The sequence below is a fragment of the Rhinopithecus roxellana genome, chromosome 6 (genome assembly GCF_007565055.1).
Source record: "Rhinopithecus roxellana isolate Shanxi Qingling chromosome 6, ASM756505v1, whole genome shotgun sequence".
NCBI classification, from domain to species: domain Eukaryota; kingdom Metazoa; phylum Chordata; class Mammalia; order Primates; family Cercopithecidae; genus Rhinopithecus; species Rhinopithecus roxellana.
Genome location: NC_044554.1, coordinates 137,161,303 through 137,181,871, shown reverse-complemented (window position 1 = coordinate 137,181,871; position 20,569 = coordinate 137,161,303). Strand labels below are relative to the sequence as shown.

At 37.0% G+C, this 20,569-nt stretch overlaps 1 protein-coding gene across 1 annotated transcript in view; it reads left to right on the top strand.

Moving 5' to 3' along the window:
* The window catches only part of LOC115898203 (thrombospondin type-1 domain-containing protein 7A-like), a 336,275-nt gene that overhangs the window by 296,958 nt on the left and 18,748 nt on the right, over positions 1-20,569 (top strand). Inside the window, exons 5-7 of the mRNA XM_030932028.1 lie at positions 1,127-1,282; positions 2,619-2,831; positions 4,316-4,395. Of these exons, the coding sequence (XP_030787888.1) occupies positions 1,127-1,282; positions 2,619-2,831; positions 4,316-4,395 (449 nt within the window). The remainder of the gene's footprint in view (positions 1-1,126; positions 1,283-2,618; positions 2,832-4,315; positions 4,396-20,569) is intronic.

Below are 20,569 nucleotides of genomic sequence, written 5' to 3'. Positions count from 1 at the left end.
TCTCTTGACCTCATGATCTGCCTACCTCGGCCTCCCAAAGTGCTGGGATTACAGGCATGAACCACCACGCCTGACCATGTATTAAATTTTTTTATAAACAAAAGCAACTATGGCTGTCAGGAGATAAACAGACAGACAGGTATTATATAGATAGATATTATACAGCTGAACTTGATTCTCTTCCTCTGTCCATATAGTTTTACATATCTTTTCATCAGTTAGTCATTTTTAATTAGTTCTATGTCCAGAACTATGGACATATATTGACCTTAACTATCAAATATATACAAAAGAGCCAAACTGCAGGCATAAGAAAACACAAAAGAAGCAAGGACAAGCAACATTTATCCACAGTTTATTGGTCAACTTATGAACAAATGTAGATAATTATAAATTAGTATCCTTACTGATTAGTAGATTTTTTTTTTATACTTTAAGTTCTATGGTACATGTGCATAACATGCAGGTTTGTTACATATGTATACATGTGCCATGTTGGTGTGATGCACCCATTAGCTTGTCATTTACTAGATTTATGTCATATATGCAGATAATATATTATTATTTAGATGTTTTGGAAATAATTCAGTGAGTACTGTAGCTGGTGGTACAGACAGTAGCCCCCATTTGAGATCCTTCTTCATCTTACCTCCCAATCTCTGTGAACCAAAAGAGATGGGAGAGTGCTCCACCAGGAACTACTCAGTGGACATTTTTTCCATATATGTTAAAGCTATAGTCCCCCTCCTATTGTGTTCAGTCCTCTAAAGTTTTCTTTTACTTTCTTAGAATATTGCTGTAGAATTTTAGATCTAACCTTAAGGAATGTTTTACAGACTAGGAAAGTTACATTCAGAATTATCAGTTGCATGACCAATGAGTGGTAAAACTGGTAATCAAACAATTTGCAAGACATCTCCAGTTTCCTTTGACTACACTATCCTGCCTCTTTTATTTCCATTCATTCTCTTTTTATTCTCAGGATGTGGCTGAGAAGCATTGGAATGATATCTTGGTAACAATTCTTTAAGGATTTTCCTTTTCCATGCACACAGAAAAATCATATTGCTGGCCATATGTTTTCCTTTTGTTTATTTTTTTAATATGTGTCTGTATTTTTCTCTAGCCTCAAAGCCAGTGGACTTGAAATTATGCACTGGCCCTATCCCTAATACTACACAACTGTGCCACATTCCTTGTCCAACTGAATGTGAAGTTTCACCATGGTCAGCTTGGGGACCTTGTACTTATGAAAACTGTAATGATCAGCAAGGAAAAAAAGGTAGGTCACGTGACCATGACATGCCTTTTATACCCACCAGTTGTATCAAATCATGAATTATTTTTTAAATGCTCTTCTGTGTTCCTTGTTTGTGGTATTTTCCAGAATGGCTAAAGACTATTAATTTCAAAAGATGAATAAACCTACTCCAGTGATAGTACCAGAAGATTAAAACAGAAGAACATAGGCATAAATGCTTGTTAATTTAGACAAAATGATGGAAAGGATCTGAGACAGTTTAGTGCAATGGTTAAGATGAGCTGTGGGGTCAGGCCTGGGTTGGAAAAACCTACTGTGTCCCTTACTGTTTAGATAAGTTAGCTAACTTGTCTAAACCTTTGTCCCCTTATCTGTAAAAGGGATGTAACAATATCTGCCATCCAGGTTGTCTCTAAGGAATCAATGAGATAAACATAAAGCACTTAGTTTAGTGCCTGACCCACATCTAGTGCCCAATAATAAAGCTGCTTATTACTTTGAAGAAAAAAATGTAAAAACGGTATTACTTTCATAATGCAAATGAGAGAGGAATAGAATAAATGCAATGGTTTTCTTATGGTGGACGTGGTGAGTTAATTTTCACATGATCTCGTGATTAAAAACATTTTTCTATTTTGTTTCCAAGGCCAGTCTTCTAGTGATTCTAGTATGTTTACATAACAATAAATAGACTTATTAATTTTGTTACACACTGTCAGGAAGGACAACACTTAGATGCTATTAAAGCACAAAGCAGGACTTTGAATATTTCACACTGGAACCCACATGGCTTATGTTCCTAATTCAAATTCCCAGAGGGTCTAAAATCAACCTCAAAGAGATTGTTTCTCTGGAACCATACAACTTCTTAGAGGTTCATTTTCCAAATTTAATCATGTGACATTGCTGAAGATTTAAGAAAAATAGCACTTTTGTCTGGTAATCGATATTTCTAAATAGCTTGAAATTTCACTCATTCTTTGAATATGCTATAGCTACAGACCTTCCAAGTCAAACAAAATTTATCTCTCTTTCTGCTCCTTCCCACCCTACTCCTCTATGCCCTACAAGGGAAGATAGGTACTATACGACATTTCTAGCCTTACCTTTGCGGTAGTAAGCTGAAACCAAAGGTTCTCATTTATTTTCATTCCGTTCATTAATCCATTCACTTACTCATTTAATGCATGGTTCATGACCCCAGATTAGCTACAGTCTGGGGATACACCAGTGATTCAAAACAGAAATTACTTCTACCTCCACTCTTATCTAACTTTTACCCTGAGGTTTTATTCAACTTTCTGAAATACTGAACCTTTGATGGTAACAATAGATTTTTCTTTCCCCCATACTTCAGGCTTCAAACTGAGGAAGCGGCGCATTACCAATGAGCCCACTGGAGGCTCTGGGGGAACTGGAAACTGCCCTCACTTACTGGAAGCCATTCCCTGTGAAGAGCCTGCCTGTTATGACTGGAAAGCAGTGAGACTCGGAGACTGCGAGCCAGATAATGGAAAGGACTGTGGTCCAGGCACGCAAGTTCAAGAGGTTGTGTGCATCAACAGTGATGGTAAGACAGACGTGTCTATTATGTTTTTATGGACGTCCAACCCTGCATATATGTTTTTACTTCCTATTAAAATCCTGTGTCTTCTTGCATTATAGCTGGTTCCATTTACAAACGTAGAAATAGCTGCTTCTCTCTCCCTCCCTCCCTCCCTCCCTCCCCCTCTTTCCCTGTCTCCTTCTCTCTTTTGTCCTTAATGAAATGGTGGCAGTGGAGAGGATCCATGAATAGTAGCAAGATAATGTTACATGTGAAAACAGAACAGATCATATAGCATAAGAATTAAATTATCATTAGGGTAATAATTAATTGAATTGCCAAATTTAACAACAACAAGGAAAGGTAACTTTTTAAAGTGACTTTAAAAAAATTATAGAAAATGAAATGTAAACAAAGAAGGGTTGTAAGCATTGGTTGACTTGACTCTAAAAGTATTTTCTTTCAACCTCCCTGACATCATGTCTTAGTGTTATCATTTAATTTCCAGGCTCACAATCCACGAGGTCCATTACAGCCTAGAGTTCCTGAACTGACCTTTTACTCTCTAGGACTCCCTTATTTAGGAATGTCCTAGAGCCACTGGATAGTGGCTTTCCACAAGATTATTTTCCCCAGCCACAGGAATAACCTTGGACTTTTATAACTGATATTTGTTTGATAAAATATACTGTCTTGATATTAGCTCTAAGATTTTTACATTCCTTCCTAAGAGTACTGCTACTGTATTGGGGAGAACCCCTTACCTCTAAGTCATCCCTGAGTCACACAAACCGCAAGACTCCCCCAGACGTACTTTAAACCTCTGGACGAGATCATCTCTAAGGTTGCTCTATCTCTTGAATCCTATGACTCTGCACATCAGAGAAACATGAGTGCTAAACCCCAGGGTCCAATAGTTGACAGTTTATGCTGTTTACAGCATATGCAGAAACATTCTGGTGCCCCCTTGGGGGTACTGGGACATCTGGTAACCGTCATAATTCTTTCCATCCTATTTTCTTCCAGTAAGCAGAATTGTTTCCTCTTGTGACTCAGTCACTGTTCAGTCATAAAGAAAGACACTCGCTGGGCTGGGAGACTGACAGACACTGCTATTACTGAGAAATTAGCCTTTTGTCTTTGTCCAGGGTCTAATACAGTCATGCAAGACAGTATTAGGTAAAATCTGAACCAGTGCTTGAGTTTGAAATGGGAAGAAGCAGATCTTTGCTCCAGATCTCTTATGATGAATTTTATATATTCTGCTTTTTTGCTATGATAAGCATAACCTGCTGTGATATGTCCTCTCTTTAGCTCTTCCTTATTCTACAATAAAGAGAGGCATAAAAAGGAAGTAATACTCAGAGATTGGCAGCTAGGAAAAGAAAGCAAAAGAAGCATGTTCTGTTTCTCTCTTACTCACATTTTAAATCCTAATTTGGATTACACAATACTGTTACCTTCTGAATTTCTGTAAAAACAGTAATGGTCATATTAAATTCCCTCAGTAATAGTACTTGTTCGTTTTCCTCAGTTCAAACAATTTTTCTTGTCCTTCCGTAGACCTATAGAGGAATTAGGGTCTCAGGTATTGTGAAAAGTGTTTTTGAGTGAAACAAAAAGCTAAAAAGTTAATTTTGCATGGCATTTCTGCCTCAGTGTTATGCAATGAAAAATCAGATTTAGTCCACTTAGTGCAATGATCTTCCTGGTATTTGTGCAAATGGAATATATTTTATATAGACTAAAGGAGCCAGCTATTTAAAAAATATAAGTGGCTTATTTTAATTTTGTTAAGGAAAACTTATTTTGCAACGCAAATATTACCTCCTAGCTTGTCTTGTGAAAAAACGCTAAAAAACAAGCAAAGGTATGAGTTAGATGTGTGTAATTGTATTGGCAATGTATGTTATAACCTAAAAAGCAAATTAATAACTCACAATATACATGAGCTGGTTTCGCTTTGTCTACATCACAAACATTATTAATTTAAAAAGGTAAGTATGCAACTGATACTTAATTCGTTATTGTCCTTTACAGGACATCTTTTCCAACATTAACTTTTATTTCCTGACATTAATTAGTTGTAGTACAACTTAATACATTAGCTGTTTCAGCTACATGGATGTATAAAATCAAGAAAATTATTTTTTTATTATGAATCCTAGAACCCAGTCAAATTTGTATATAAACTAAGACATAATTAGGCTGATAGAATAAAACAAAAAGCTGGAGACTTGTAAATACTGCTCTGATATTATCATATGGTCATCTGGTAAGTGTTTAGCAGCTGCACCAAACGTTGTTTTGTAATTAAATTGGGCCCAGGGAATTAAAGTTGATTAGTTGTACAGACTCTACCTCTAGGCCTGGGCTGCAGCTATACATTTTGTTTTATAATTAAGTTAAAGCTCAACTAGGGACATGAAACGTAAAGCCTGTGAACTGAAGAAATAATAAAAAGACTTTTTTGCTCACACATTCCTCACAAATTTCACAATTTTGTTAATGACCTCAAGACACTTAAAATCTATTTGTTTTCTGAAATATTCTTTGTCCAGACTCCCAGTGATCATTAAGATTTGCTGCTGCTGTTGTTCATTTTTCTATTTGCCTTCTAAGGAGGAGGGTTGGGGGAGGGTTGCAAGAGACCCCAGGAGGAGTTTTGCATAGCTTCTCTGTCAGAGAAGAAGGCAGAGGGGTGTAACAGAGTTGCAAGACAAAAGAGAGCACCAAAGACAATTAGACTCTCCGAAAAGAGAGAAACATTTCAATGTAGTGGAACAAATACTGCTCATTAATTAAAGATCATCAGATCTGCAATTCCAGGTCTCTGAACACAAATGCAGGAACCTACTCCAAAGATCTGTGATCTGGAGAATCAGAGGATGTTATACCTGTAAAAAAAAAAAAAACCCAAAACCTGCCCTATTTTAATTTTTTTGATATTGAATATGTTTCATTTAAAGGTGTAAATCTGGCAAGGCAAGAGTATTTTATTTCCTAAATTGGCTTGTTAGAGGCAGAACACAGCCAGGTTATTGGACTCTGGAGCAAGGGGAGAAAAGTATTATTCCTTGAGAGTGTAAATCAAATATTGTTTCCATATTTCCTTGTCCTCTGCTTAAAAACAAAAAATATGATGCTGTCTATATTTCCATATCATGTGTGCTATTTCAGATATCGAGTACTGACACTTTTCCATGTGAATTTCAAAAAAAAAAGTCAGTTTATTTTGTTTTTGTTTTTGCATTAGTTTTTAAAGCAATAAACCTCAGTGGTTTCAAATGCCTGAACTTCTGTGCTATCTTTCTTTTCTTTTCCCCACATTAGTAAAAGTTAGCATATACCAATGACATAGGCATAAGCAATCACTTTCCTACTTGACCCAGATTGTTAAGAAACCCAAACATACTTTTATGGAAGTAAATCATTGCAAGTCAGCATTACCCAGCTCTTAATGATACAGTATAAGAGTAACGAAGGTTGCCAGCTAGGGCCATTCTTGTGTATTGTGCCATTCTTGAATGGGAGTAACTCTGCTATCCAGAGACTCTCAGCACCATGCCAACCTGACTGGCTTCTAGTAATGCTGAAGAAGACTTATGTCTAAACACATGTGGAGATGAGCACTGAGGCAAGCCCTGGAAGCAAGTTTTTCTGACTCTTTTGGGTACATTTCTACATATGATCAAAAGTATCAAAAGAACTGGCTTTGAAAACACTTGGAGGAAGTTGACTGTGTTAGGCTATTTATGCATTGCTTATAAAGAAATACCTGAGGCTGAGTGATTTATACAAGAGGAAAAAGGGTTTAATTGGCTCACAGTCCTGCAGGCTGATAGGAAGCATGGCACTGTTAGGTGTTTGGCCTCTGGTGAGGCCTCAGGAAGCTTTTATTCATGGTGGAAAGCTAAGTGGGAGCAAACATCTCACATGACAGTGTATCAACAGAGGGAGAGAAGAGGGAGATGACACACATTTTTAAACAACCAGATCTCATGAGAACTCACTATCATAACATTAGCACCAAGGATTTGGTGCTAAAGCATTCATAAGACATCTACCCCTGTGATCCAATCACCTCCCACCAGACGCCACCTCCAACAGTGGGGATTACATTTCAATATGAGATTTAGTGGGGACACATATCCAAGCTATATCATTGACTTTAGTATCTAGGGCACTGGCTTGCCATGTGACTTCTTAATCTTTCTCAACTTTTTACCACCAATTTCTTCCTTCTGGAACAAGATATGGTTCCAGCTATAAGACGAGGAAAGGGAAAACTTGAGTACTATTTCTTTCCCAAGTAGTTCTGGTCATACTTCTTTGTTTCCGTGTAGTCAGAACTAGGAGGAATATGGGGGCATATCATTTCAGTATGTTGAAGAAAATGTAAGAATTTTGAAAATTTATACCACTGGAGAACAGGATTCATTGTGGAAAGAGATGGGGAAATATAGTACCCTATTTTAAGTCTTATAGTACAATTTGTATGCAATATATAAAGTGAATATTGAGTTTTTTTTTCCAGACACGTATTTATTATTAAAAAGTAACAGTGTGAAGGGGGACACAGGTAAGTGGGACAATTGGTAGAAGATTGGGAGCAAAGCATGCTAGGAATAGAAAAAGAGAAGTTATAGAACTCATAGTTGAGACTAGTATTTTGACTAATTCAGAATATTCATAGATTGTTCCAGAAGCATAGGCCAGGTCAAGGATTAAGATACATCAACTTATTAAGGATGTGCTCCCAGAAGAAATCAGCAAGAAAAGGGGGAATGAAGAAGCAAAATATAGAAAAGAGAAAGGGTCTTGAGTTCCTAAAACCATTCCCAGGTTTAGTGATTCACTAGGAGGATTCACCATACAGTTGTACCTATAAGCATGACTTATTAAAACAATAGCATGCAAAACAAAATCAGCAACAGGAAAATTCCAGAGAAAAGAAAGTGAGTTCCAGAAACTTCCAGTTCCCTATATTGGCCAGACAACGCTAGTGTCAAAAGGCAATCAGCCTAAGGTCAGGAATGAGGCTGCAACTGCAGAATCTGAAAGATGGGTACAGAGATCCAGTGAAAGGGATCCCATGGGATCCAAACTGGCCAGCAACACTGCCCATTACAAAAGGAAATCCATTTATGTGGTAAGGAATATAAATATTGTATAAACTAAAAGGAACCAAAGACCCTATTAAACAGTGTCTTCTGGGCCCACAAGAATATGCAGTTTTCTGGTCCACTGCCACTTAGGCGGTTCCTGGATTCCCAATGATGCAAAAAGGAGCTTCAGAAGGCTGGAAAACCTGAAGACTCCCAAGTAGCAGACATTAAGATTGTTTAGTATTAGAAAATGTTAGAATATCTTTTCAAGAACTTAAAATGGAAGAACACATTTATAAATATTTTTGTGCCTTTCTATTGAGGAGTACCTTTTGTGCCATATCTTATTATTTATCAGTGATAAACAAGAACATTGTAATGTGCAAGGGAGAGTGGTAGACAAAAAGTTAAAATATGTGTATAGAATAGATCCTCACCTAAATAAGATTTGCTTCTGAAACCTTGGTGAGAACCCTGAGTTCAGATCAATTCAAATATCTATGGAACTAGATGGGAACACAAGTTCAAATGCATGATCATTCTTTGGATCTGGAATCTTCTTCTTAACACAAATTACAAGGCCGTTATGTGGAAAAAACTTCTTTTAAATGCAAGGACCCATCTTATAACTGAATTGTTTTTCCATAATTTAAGCAATAAGTCAACTAAGAAGTTTCCTTCCTGTAGAATGTTGTCTTCTAATGTGTTTGAAATACAATTAGATTGGATATTATGTTAAATCTAAGGTCTCTCACTTACAATTAGGATCGTCTAACAATATTGGTAGGAGTTTGTTTCCTATAATTGGGTTGAGACTCTCTATTCAATTTGTTGTAAAGATAAAAGTCATTATAACCTTTTAGAAAATTTAAAGCAGTAGGTTCTCCTTCAATGTTGGTGTGTCGTAATCACCATTTTATTTCGGACTGTACAAACTTGGCATCAGATACTCTGATTTGTCTGCTATGTGTTAGTATATGTGTCTGTGTATGTATTACAATATACTTGAATATGTTAGTGAAAAATGCTTTTTTAAAAAAACCATCAGCGTTGAGCCAATGTTCTTTGTTCTTTTGAATGGCAGTGTTGTAGAAAAGAGTAGAATTTTCTAAATAATTTTGTTTTATTTTTAAAGTAGGGTAGATTCAGCAGAGATGTCAGATAAAAATTGAGTAAATAATTATTTACCACTTAGTGATACAAATTCCCCACTGAATGTTAGCTACCACTTCAAATGGCAAATATAGAATAGCAGTTTACTTTGTCATAGGTGGTGGGTGCCGTAACACAACACAGAACAACCAATTTTCTCTTTATTTCCTTTTAGAGATGTGGCCTCACTGTGTTGCCCAAGTTGGTCTTGAATTCCTGGGTGCAAGCAATTCTCCTGCCTTAGCATCCCAAAGAGCTGGGGCAACAGTCACATGACACTGTGCCTGGCCAAAGCCAGTATGGACGTTGGACAGAAAGCATAACTTGCAGTTAAATTAGGCGGGAGTTTAGTTATTAAACCTGACAGATGCATTCCTTACGTTAGTGAACCTCATGTTTGCTCCTTTGATTCCCTTTATATCCACCTTCTCTGTAAAATGTTGTCTTCCCATGACTTCATTGATTCTGTATTCCCTATTCTCTTTCCACCTCTCAGACCATATATCATTTAACTATTGCTAGGGAGCACACCACCTCAAAACTTAGTCACTGCAATCATGAGAATGCAGAAGTGCTTGTTCAGGTTTCACCTGAGCTCTCTTGGGGAAGATTGACTATGGCTGAAAGGTCCAAGTGGCCTCCCTCACATATCTGGCAGTTGGTGCCATCAGCTGGGGTACATTGGTACCCCATTGGTACATGGACTCTCATCCTCCAATAAGCTAGATCAACTTCTTTATATATGGTGGCTTTAAGGCATAACTTCAAGAGGACCAAGCAAAAGCTGAAAGTCCTCTTGAACTCACACAGTATCACTTTGTCCACATTCTGCTAGTCAAAGCAAGTCGCAAGGGACAATCCAGATTTAATGAGTAGGAAAATAGACTTTGCCTCTTAATGGGATATATTTCAAAGAATTATGCCAAATAATTTACTACAGTCTACTCTGGTTACAATTATTTTCAATCCTCTCACATACAAAATATACACCCTCCCCATCCAAGACCACAAAAATTGTCATGCAATTATATGATCAGGCTTAAAGTTTACTATCTCATAATTTGCATCTGTTTCAAATATGAATGTAGCCACTCTTGAATCAGAGGTCTGTGAATGAAAAGAACAAGGTATCTTCCACTAATTCCCTCCACATATGCAACATACAATATCGTGATAGAGAGTGGAAAAGCACTCTCCCATTAAATGAGAAAAACAGGAAGCATTCAGCCATTTCTGCCCTATAACAACGTTCTTTTATTATTTTACTTTAAGTCCCAAGATACAAGTGCAGAACCTGTAGGTTTGTTACATAGGTATACATGTGCCATGGTGGTTTGCTGCACCTGTCAACCTGTCACCTAGGTTTTAAGTGCTGCATGGATTAGCTATTTGTCCTGATGCTCTCCCTCCTCCCCAACCCCCACAGGCGCCGGTGTGTGTTGTTCCCTCCCTGTGTCCATGTGTTCTCATTTTTCAGCTCCCACTTATGAATGAGAACATGTGGTGTTTGGTTTTCTGTTCCTGTGTTTATTTGCCAAGGATGATGGCTTCCAGCTTCATCCATGTCCCTGCAAACGACATGATCTCACTCCTTTTTATGGCTGTGTAGTATCCCGTGGTGTGTATATGTACCACATTTTCTTTATCCAGTCTATCATTGATGGACATTTGGGTTGGTTCTGTGTCTTTGCTATTGTAAATAGTGCTGCAATAAATATATGTATCCAGCCTGTTTACCATAAAACAGGAACAGAGTAAGTTCCTTGATTAGGCTCTCCTTTTGTTCGTTGGGAATCATTTCCTAGTCCACTGTTTTTCTTGATTCTTTCATTCTGAGCTCTTGAATTTTCTCCTAAAATATCTTTCCTTTGCCATAAGAAATGGCTTATATTTGTAGCCGAGGAACTTTCTCAGTCGGTCTCCTGACCATGGAAATTAGAGGGGCCAGAGGACTTTTTTGTTCATTCTGAACTGTCTGAATTTCTCCAAGTCTAAATTGGCAAAGTTTTATCAATGCAGCACCCTTAAAACATTTTGAGTTTTCCATAAATCTCATTGGATATCACTTTATGCCACAAAAGCCATATCCATACATAACTGTTTTTCACACAGCCTTCTTTTTATTTTGGGCTACATGTGAGTCTGCTGTGGGAAATGCTTCTAAGATTCTTAAAAGCCCTGTCTAGCTGAGAGGGTCTTCTATGAATCACCTAAGTCTTTCTCTGGTGTTATCAACAAATTATTAGCTAGATCCCAGATTGATTTTTACCTTAGGTCACTTCTTACTTTTTCCTAGAGAAGTAAGGATGAGAAATGGTTTTATTTTTTCATTTTATAATAGCTCATTGTGGCATCTTCTAAATTCCAATTGCACGTTGAATTATTTCTTCTCTATTTCTCTTCTAATAGCATATCATTCTCAGAAGAAAAAGAAAACATTAAATGGACATTTTTAACATTTTTCCTGCGAATTCCTTTATCTAAATACTTACATTTTCTATCTTGTAAGTTTCCACAAGAGACAGTTTTGCCAATTTTTTCATCACTGCATGGTGTAATATGTACATTATGGAACTAATTCTTCACTAACAATCTTCTTACCTACTTTTCCCAATCTAGATTCAATGGGTAGAAAAATAGACTCTGCCTCTAGATGGGAGAATTATGGCAAATGGTTTAATTTATTATTTAATATCTGTCTCTACTCTTCACTAACAATCTTCTTGCCTACTTTTCAGCCTTTACCCACCCCAAGTCTCAAAGCCAATGCTACTTGTTTTAGATTTCTTAAAGCAGCATCTCATTGCTACGTATTAAATTCTGTACCAGCTATGTATATGGCATAACAAATTACCTCAAACTTAATTTTTTGTGTTTGTTTTTTCACAATTCTATTGGTTGGGTGGGCAGTTTCTGTGTTAGTTCTGCCTGGTCTCACTGATGCAGCTACATTTAGCTGAAGAGCTGGCATGGTGGAATGGCCCAAGTTGGCCCCACTAATGTCAATGAAGGTGCCTCATTTTATCTCCAGGTGTCCTCTCATGTTCCAGTAGATTAGACTGGCATCTTTTCTAAGTGGTCTCAAGATAATGTTCTAGGAGGGAAAAACAGCTGAATGGCCACTTGATGCCTAAGTTCTGAACTCTCGTAAGACCACTTCTGCCACATTCTATGGGTCAAAGCAAGTCTCAAATCTAACAAGGCTCAAGGAATAGTGGAATAGATTGTACCTTTGGATGAGAGGTACTTGCCAGAATTTGTGAACATACTGAATCTAGCATATGCTACTTCCTCTGTTTCCTATATGCTGTATTCTTTCTCTGATCCTTTCTTAAAAGTTAACATTTCATATCAACTCTCTGCTATAGAGCTATGCCCGGAAGTGCCAGCCAAACCCTACTGGCATTTTTAACCTCACTGTGTACCAAAGTCAAACTCGTCATCTTTTCTCCAGAGTCAGTTTCTCTTCCAATTTTCCCAGCCTAGTTCACAACACTACAATTTATTCAATCCTCAATCCTGCTGATGGAGTGACATCTCTGAAGAGACATAAAGGAGATGAGAAAGTAAGCCCTATGCAAATTTGAGAAGAGAACATTTAGGGCAGAAGGAACATTAAATGCAAGACCCGGAGGTAGAAAATGCTTTGAATATTTGAGGAACAACAAGGTGGCCAGTGTGATTGGAGGAGAATGAGTTATAGGGAGAGTTTACTAGGTGGTGAGTTTAAAGAGGTTATAGAGGATTGAGACCATTCAGGGGCTTTGGTTTTTATTCTAAGATGGGAGTCTCTTGAAAAGTTTGAAACAAGTGACTAGAACTGACATGTTTTTAAAGAATCACTGATGTTGCTTTGTTGAGAACAAACTCTGGGGGAGCAGAGAAGCAGCAGTGAGGAGACTATAGCTTCAGCTATAATTCCAATGAGAGATGAAGTGTGGCTTAGATAAGGGTTGCAACAGTAGAGGGGACAGTGCTAATTTAAAAGAATTACACTAATTGGGGAAAACTAAGGCAGCAAGCAGAGATGTTAGAATCCTTGAATCAGGTTTTCCTTATACTGGTATTATTTTCTTTATACTGATATTATGGTATTATCCACTATAAATCCTCTTTTGATCACATCATTCAGCTGCTTGAAATCTTTTTTGTTTGTTTGTTTTTGTGACAGAGTCTTGGTCTGTAACCCAGGCTGAAGTGCAGTGGCACGATCTCAGTTCACTGCAACCTCTGCCTCTGGGGTTCAAGCAATTCTCCTGCCTCAGTCTCCCAAGTAATTGAGATTACAGGCACCCGCCACCAAGCGTGGCTAATTTTTGTATTTTTAGTAGAGACCGGGCTTCACTATATTGATCAGGCTGGTCTCAAACTCCTGACCTCAGGTGATCTGCCCACCTCGGCCTCCCAAAGGGTTGGGATTTACAGACATGAGCCACCACCCCGAGCAGAAATCTTTTACTGGCTTCCTATTGCCTTCTGTGTAAAGTCCATTTGGGAATCACAGTATGTCCTCCACCATCTAATCTTGTCCATTTTACCAATTGGCCCTTCTGCCCCTCCATTACACCATTGTACATTTTATGGAATTGGTAATGTAATCACTTACAGTTTACTATTCCCCACTATTCCTTCTATACTGATGTTTACTATGGGGTAGGTACCATGTCTTAATTATTTTTGTATGCCTGTTTCCTAGCACCGTGTTCCACATAACAGATTGTCAATAAATCTCTGAACCATAACTAATTTCTTTCTTTTGTCCCTAAACATATTTTCAAGAAATGACTCTTAATTTCTCCTTAAGTAAACTTTTATTATTGCCCTCACTGCAAATTCAAACTTTGCCTACTAGATGTCAAATAAAGCATGACACCAAATTGCACACCCTATTACCATCTCAATATGCCTTCAAATTCCATTATATCCAAGTCCCAGTACACTGGAGCAAAATAGCTACTGTATTTGCATAGGAAGAAAAAAATAAATATACAGAAAGACCTGAAATTTGAGGGATTCCTCTCACAGCATTTTATCATTAGACCGTGTTTTATTGAGCTTTAACTTTCTGGAGACTAGTCATTGCAGCACTGACTCTAGGTTCACCTGCTAACTTTGCCACTTTCTTTGGCAGGTTCCTTAAATCCACAGTGATTAAGTTTCCTTTTCTGTGAAATGAGATCTGTTTATAATGCTGTTCTCTAGTACAAATGAGTTAATATATGCTAAATGCTAGGAATTGTTCCTAGTGTGTGATATTTAAGTGTTTGTTGTTACTATTATTCCTCTAAGGTGGGTTCAATAGAGAGAAAGTTGAGCATAGAGACTTCCATTATTTTCAAAAATTTTTTGTAGATAAGAATTTTATTGATTACTGTATTAGTCCATCCTCACACTGCTGTAAAGATACTATCTGAGACTGGCTAATTTATAAAGGAAAGAAATGTAATTGACTCACAGTTCTACATGGCTAAAGAGGCCTCACTCAGAAAACTTACAATCATGGTGGAAGGCAAAGGGCAATCAAGGCACGTCTTACATGGCAGCAGGAGAGAGAGGAAAGGGGGAGCTGCCAAAACACTTTTAAAACCATCAGCTCTCATCAGAACTCCCTCACTGTCACAAGAACAGCATAGGGGAAACCACCCCCATGACCTAAATACCTCCCACCAGGTCCCTGCCTGGTGGGGTTTTACAATTCAGATTACAATTAAAGATGAAAGTTGGGTGGGGACACACCCAAACCATATCACTTACCAATAATTTGATTACTTGATTTGCAGCCTAGCTCATTTATTTTCATAACACACTCATCAGGTAAGTGACCTCATTTTTAAATCACATATATATGTCCTTTAATAAATGAGTGTCTATTGTATTCACTATCAGAAAATAAATATATAATAAAATTCCATAATTAAAAAATTCACCTGTTTTACAGAGAAACATATCTCTGAATTGACATTGAGCTAATATCTTTTGAATAGAAAAAGATTATCTGAGTTTGACAAAACTTGTAAAAATTGTTGTAACAATCTTACTAATTTTAGAGTATATTAGAAATGCATGTTTTTTTATTTGTATAACATAAGAACTATACTGAATGTGTCACTAGAATCGTAGGTTTCTGTTTTTAGAAGATAACTAGCTACTGACTATGGGCAGAAATTGGACTTGCCTTATATACGATCAGAGAATATTGCTGTAGAAAGGCAATTAAATATAATTTTAAAAAGCTGCAGTAATCTTTAAACTTCAAGACGGCTGGTACTTAGCCTTGTGTTAAGTTGAGGCTGAGGAAAACATGTCTTCAAATAAAAAGTCACCAGAAACCCACATTAGGAAGTAAAAGAAGAGATGCTGCTTAGCTTTGATTCTTAATATGTGATTTCTTATCTCAGGAGCACCTATGGTTGAAACAGGGAACGTGGTATATAGCAAGCTACAAGATTAATATAGTAATATAGTGCATTTTCTTGACTTTCGGTTTTGCTAGTAGGCTAAAAAGGGGTAAGGAACTTAAGTAAATTAACTCATTAAAATTTTAGAATTGTTGATCTTATATTGAAATTGCTGAATTGATATAAAATTATAGAAGATTAATATACATTGTGCTGCTTGCCTCCTCAACATTCTTTCATTCTCTTCTATCATAAACTGCCCTGATTTTTCTTTGAGGAATTCCCTAAACTATTGAGGCTTGCTGGGATGAATCTTCTTCCCAGCCAAGGCAAGCTGTTCTGGGAAGTCAGGGACCCCGAACGGAGGGACCACCTGAAGTCATGGACATTTATTAGTTCCCCAAATTAATACTTTTATAATTTCTTATGCCCATCTTTACTGCAATCTCTGAACATAAATTGTGAAGATTTCATGGACACTTATCACTTCCCCAATCAATATCCTTGTGATTTCCTATCCCTGTCTTTACTTTAATCTCTTAATCCCATCATCTGCATAAACTGAGGAGGATGTATGTCGCCTCAGGACCCTGTGATGATTGCGTTAACTGCACAAATTGTAGAGCATGTGTGCTTGAACAATATGAAATCTGGGCACTTTGAAAAAAGGAACAAGATAACAGCAATGTTCAGGGAACAAGGGAGATAATACTTTAAACTCTGACTGTCAGTGAGCTGGATGGAACAGATCCATATTTCTCTACTTTCAAAAGCAAATAGGAGGAATATCACTGAATTCGTTTTTCTCAGCAAGGAACATCCCTGAGAAAGAGAATGTGCCCTGAGAGTAGGTCTATAAAAGGCCCCCCTGGAGGCGGCCGCCTTTTATGGTCAAAGCTGAAGGGATGAAATAAGCCCTGGTCTCCTGTAGCTCTCCCAGGCTTTTAGGATGAGGAAATTCCCACCTAATAAATTTTGGTCAGACAGGTTGTCTGCTCTCAAACCTTGTCTCCTGATAAGATGTTATCAATGACGATGCGTGCCCGAAACTTCATTAGCAATTTTAATTTTGTCCTGTCCTGTGGTCCTGTGATCTCGCCCTGCCTCCACTTGCTTTGTGATATTCTATTACCTTGAGAAGTATGTGATCTCTGTGACCCACACCCTATTCGTGCACTCCCTCCCCTTTTGAAAATCACTAATAAAAACTTGATGGTTTTACAGCTCAGGGACCATCATGGAACCTGCCAACGTGTGATGTCTCCCACGGACACCCAACTTTAAAATTTGTCTCTTTTGTACTCTTTCCCTTTATTTCTCAAACCAGCTAAGATGCTTAGGGAAATAGAAAAGAACCCACGTTAACTTTCGGGGATGGGTTCTCCCAATAACAAGCAGTATATCCTATCTACTTGGCTGTAATAATCACTTTAAGGATGGACATGTGACCCAGTACATGCTAACAGAGAGAATACATCCAAGAGCTTGTACAGAAATAACAAAAAGAGACATTGGAGATGTTTGCGGTAACTATATAAATTTGATAATCTATAAGGCAGAGAGGAGATATTCCTTGGTATTACTTGAGCCTTTAGAGCTATTCTCACATGAAGCTATGTTTTTCTACATTTTATTTTGTTTTTGAGAATGAGTCTCACTCTGGCACCCAGGCTGGAGTGCAATGGCATGACCATAGTTCATTGCAGTCCTCAAACTCCTGAGCTCAAATGATCCTCCTGCCTCAGCCTCCCAAGTAGCTGGGACAGCAGATGTGCACCACCAGGCCCAGCTAGTTGTTTTAATTTGAATTTTTATTTTTTTGTAGAGACAAAGTCTTACTCTCTGGCCTGGGATGGTCTCTAACTCCTTGGATTAACCAGTTCTCCCAGCTGGCCTCCCACAGTGCTGAAATTAGAGGCATAAGCCACCATGCCCAGCCCGAAACCATGTTTAATTTTTACATAAAGCCATTATTTAAACCAATAAAGTCTCTTCATTGTTTTTACCCCAAAAGAGGTCTAAGTGGTATAGAAAGAGGAGAGGGAAAGTTCCTGCTTTGAATAGGTGACTACTAGGCTTAGACTCACAGATGTATCCAAAATTTACCCCCTAACCAATTACTTATTCTACATTTTTCTTTAGAATATGTTAATGAAAACATTTGCAAAACCCCTAGATTATACTAAAGGAAGGATCTAATGGCTTTTCAAAACAAGTTAATGTCTATAGAAGATTTCTTGGTAGAAAGAGTACAAAGTAAAATCTAGTTGGAAGAGGATTCTTCTAGAACTGGTTTCATCTTTGTAGAGAATGTGATGTTAGATGAGAAAACATCAACTGTCCTTTAAAAAACAGAGGTAGCCCAACAGAGAGACGGTGGAGTGGCTAAAGTACCTAAAGTGCCTCAACACATTTTTTTTTTTTTTTTGGCCAATTTTGTTCCAAGATGCCTTTTTATAATTTTTCCTGATTCTCATCTCCCTTTAGACAGAACACTGAATTACTAGAAATCATAGCTGCTGCGATCATGATAGAAATGACATGTCACAAAATATGACTGATATTTGTATTAAGATTCCAAAATGTTAACTTCAGGACTATATACAATAATTCAGAACTATATACAATAATTTTAAATAAGAAATTTATATGGAGAGGCTTCTGGATATTTAGTCTTAACTTCTGTAGGGTGCACAACCCAGGAAATGGCTATGGTAGGCATTCCATGAGAGAACTAGAACGCTGGAGAAAAGTTCTGACCTTATAAACAACATTTAAACATTATAAACAAACTGGTGTAATCATTGGTTAGACTTCTCAGTCTGCTGCCTAGGCTTATTCATTCTTTCATTTCACATTTATTGTGCCTGCTGTATAAGGTGAGTACAATAGAGAGAAAGTTAGCTGAGTACAGAAACTTTCTTTTTTGTTAAATTGGTTACAGATAAGAATTTTATTGTTTACTATATTAGTCCATCCTCACACTGCTATATAGATACTATCTGAGACTGGCTAATTTATAAAGGAAAGAGTTTTAATTGACTCATAGTTCCACATGGCTGAAGAGGCCTCACTCAGAAAATTTACAATTATGGTGGAAGGCAAAGGGGAAGCAAGGCATGTCTTACATGGCAGCAGGAGAGAGAGGAAAGGGAGAACTGCCAAACACTTTTAAAACTATCAGTTCCCATCAGAACTGCTATATTCTAGGCATTACATGCTATGTCTCAGGCATTACATGGTGTGTTACTGGTATTATATGCACATTTATTGTGCTTGGGTCACAAGCACATTGTTATGTCTGCTCTGTTGCAAGCATTACATCTGCATTAATAATAGCAACCCCTGCCCATCAAGTACGCACTATTTAGTTGGAGATGGGAAAATATGTTATCAAATTATTTTAATATAGTGCAACAAGGGCTAGAGACACGCTCAGTGTGCCAAGGAGCACAGTGGGTAGAGTATGCTCTCTGCCTTGTAGGATCACTGAAGGTTTTAAAAAGGAAACGACTCATGTTAACTCAAGGAATAAATAAAAATTATTAAGAAGTTCAGTATATTTTAGGTTAAAAGCATAATTATGCAAAGCACAGAAGCATAGAAGAACTTGGGATATTTGGGGAGCTGCAAATAGTTGGGCATGTTACTGCCCAGTTCGGGTTTGAAAAGCTGGAGGAGATGAATCTTTGGGGATAAAACCAGATCATGAGAGAATTCATAAGCCAGGTTCAAGAGACTGTTTCATGCAATTGAAATGAAAATATTCTGGTAGGGAAACAGTATAATCAGATCCTTTAACATAGAACTCCAGCCACAGCTATAAGGAAAGGAAGTTGAGACACATTCTTGCTCTCTTTCTTTAGACTAAACCATGAACTCTGGGTATAAAACAAATTTGGTCTAGGAATGTTCCAGATAACTTTGTTGCAGTGAAATCTGTTTTCACTCAGTGCTGCTGATGTTCTCTTGCTCTCCAGTCACATGTTACATTTTGAATGTGGACATGTATATCCATATGTTTTAGAGTCCCTGTTTTATGTGAAAGACCTTTTATGGGTTTATATACTAATGAAAAGAACTGTTCCAAATGAGTATAATCCATCAAATAAGAATAGAATTCATATTGTACACTTTTTCTTTATTATGTAGCTTCTCTGAAATGTAGAATCAAGTAGGTAAGAATACCTTTTATAATTATTGGGAAAACTTATACCCAATCATTATACATATACACTTCTGACATCTCCAGAAAGGTTAAAACAATTGATATAATAATACTTTGAAAACCTATAACTTTTAAAATATATTTTATGTGCCAGAAATACTGAATAGTATAGTTGTATTACTTCCATTACTTATAAGTAGTAAGTTGTTTAAGCTTCATGTTTTGGAAATTGATCTGTGGCTTTATTGACAATGATGAATTACTGATTGTTCTTACCTTCTTAATTTAAAAAACTGATCTTCATTTATTTTCAATTTGACATGAAGAACATTATGGTATTTATATATTTTATGGTATTTTTAATATGATCATTTATAATATTTCCTGGCAGGGTGAATTTAAATTAAATAACTTCAGTGCTTCTTTGGATGAACTGTACTCAGGCATGATCTAGTGATTGTAGTTAGGGGAAAATGACAAAGCAAAGTTACATCTGAGTCATAAAGAAAGGCTTCACCTTTGTTCTCAGTGTAATATCCTCTTATTCTAATTTGATAAAAGCATTTAAAAATGGATTTGCTGATGGCTTAAAATGTAGCTTTGGTCAATAGAAAGGTTAATATTAAATGTGAAAAACATGATAATGTGTATGAAGAATGTGCCTTTCATCCACAGAAAATGAAAGTGTTTATCTCCTGCTAAAGTTAAGAAAAGCAAGGCAGGTCCCCTGCTGTTTCTTTTGAAAATAATCCCATAATTATATAGCCAAACTCAGGAAAAAGAACAAAAAACTTTCTTTTATTGAACTCTTCCTTTACAAAATAGTATTTCATGTTGATTTGCAGTATATGTTAAGCATATATCCTGAATTAAGTGTGTGTTGATTTCTTTTCACTTCTACCCTTCCTCAGAGAAGAGAATGGCAGTAATTATTTT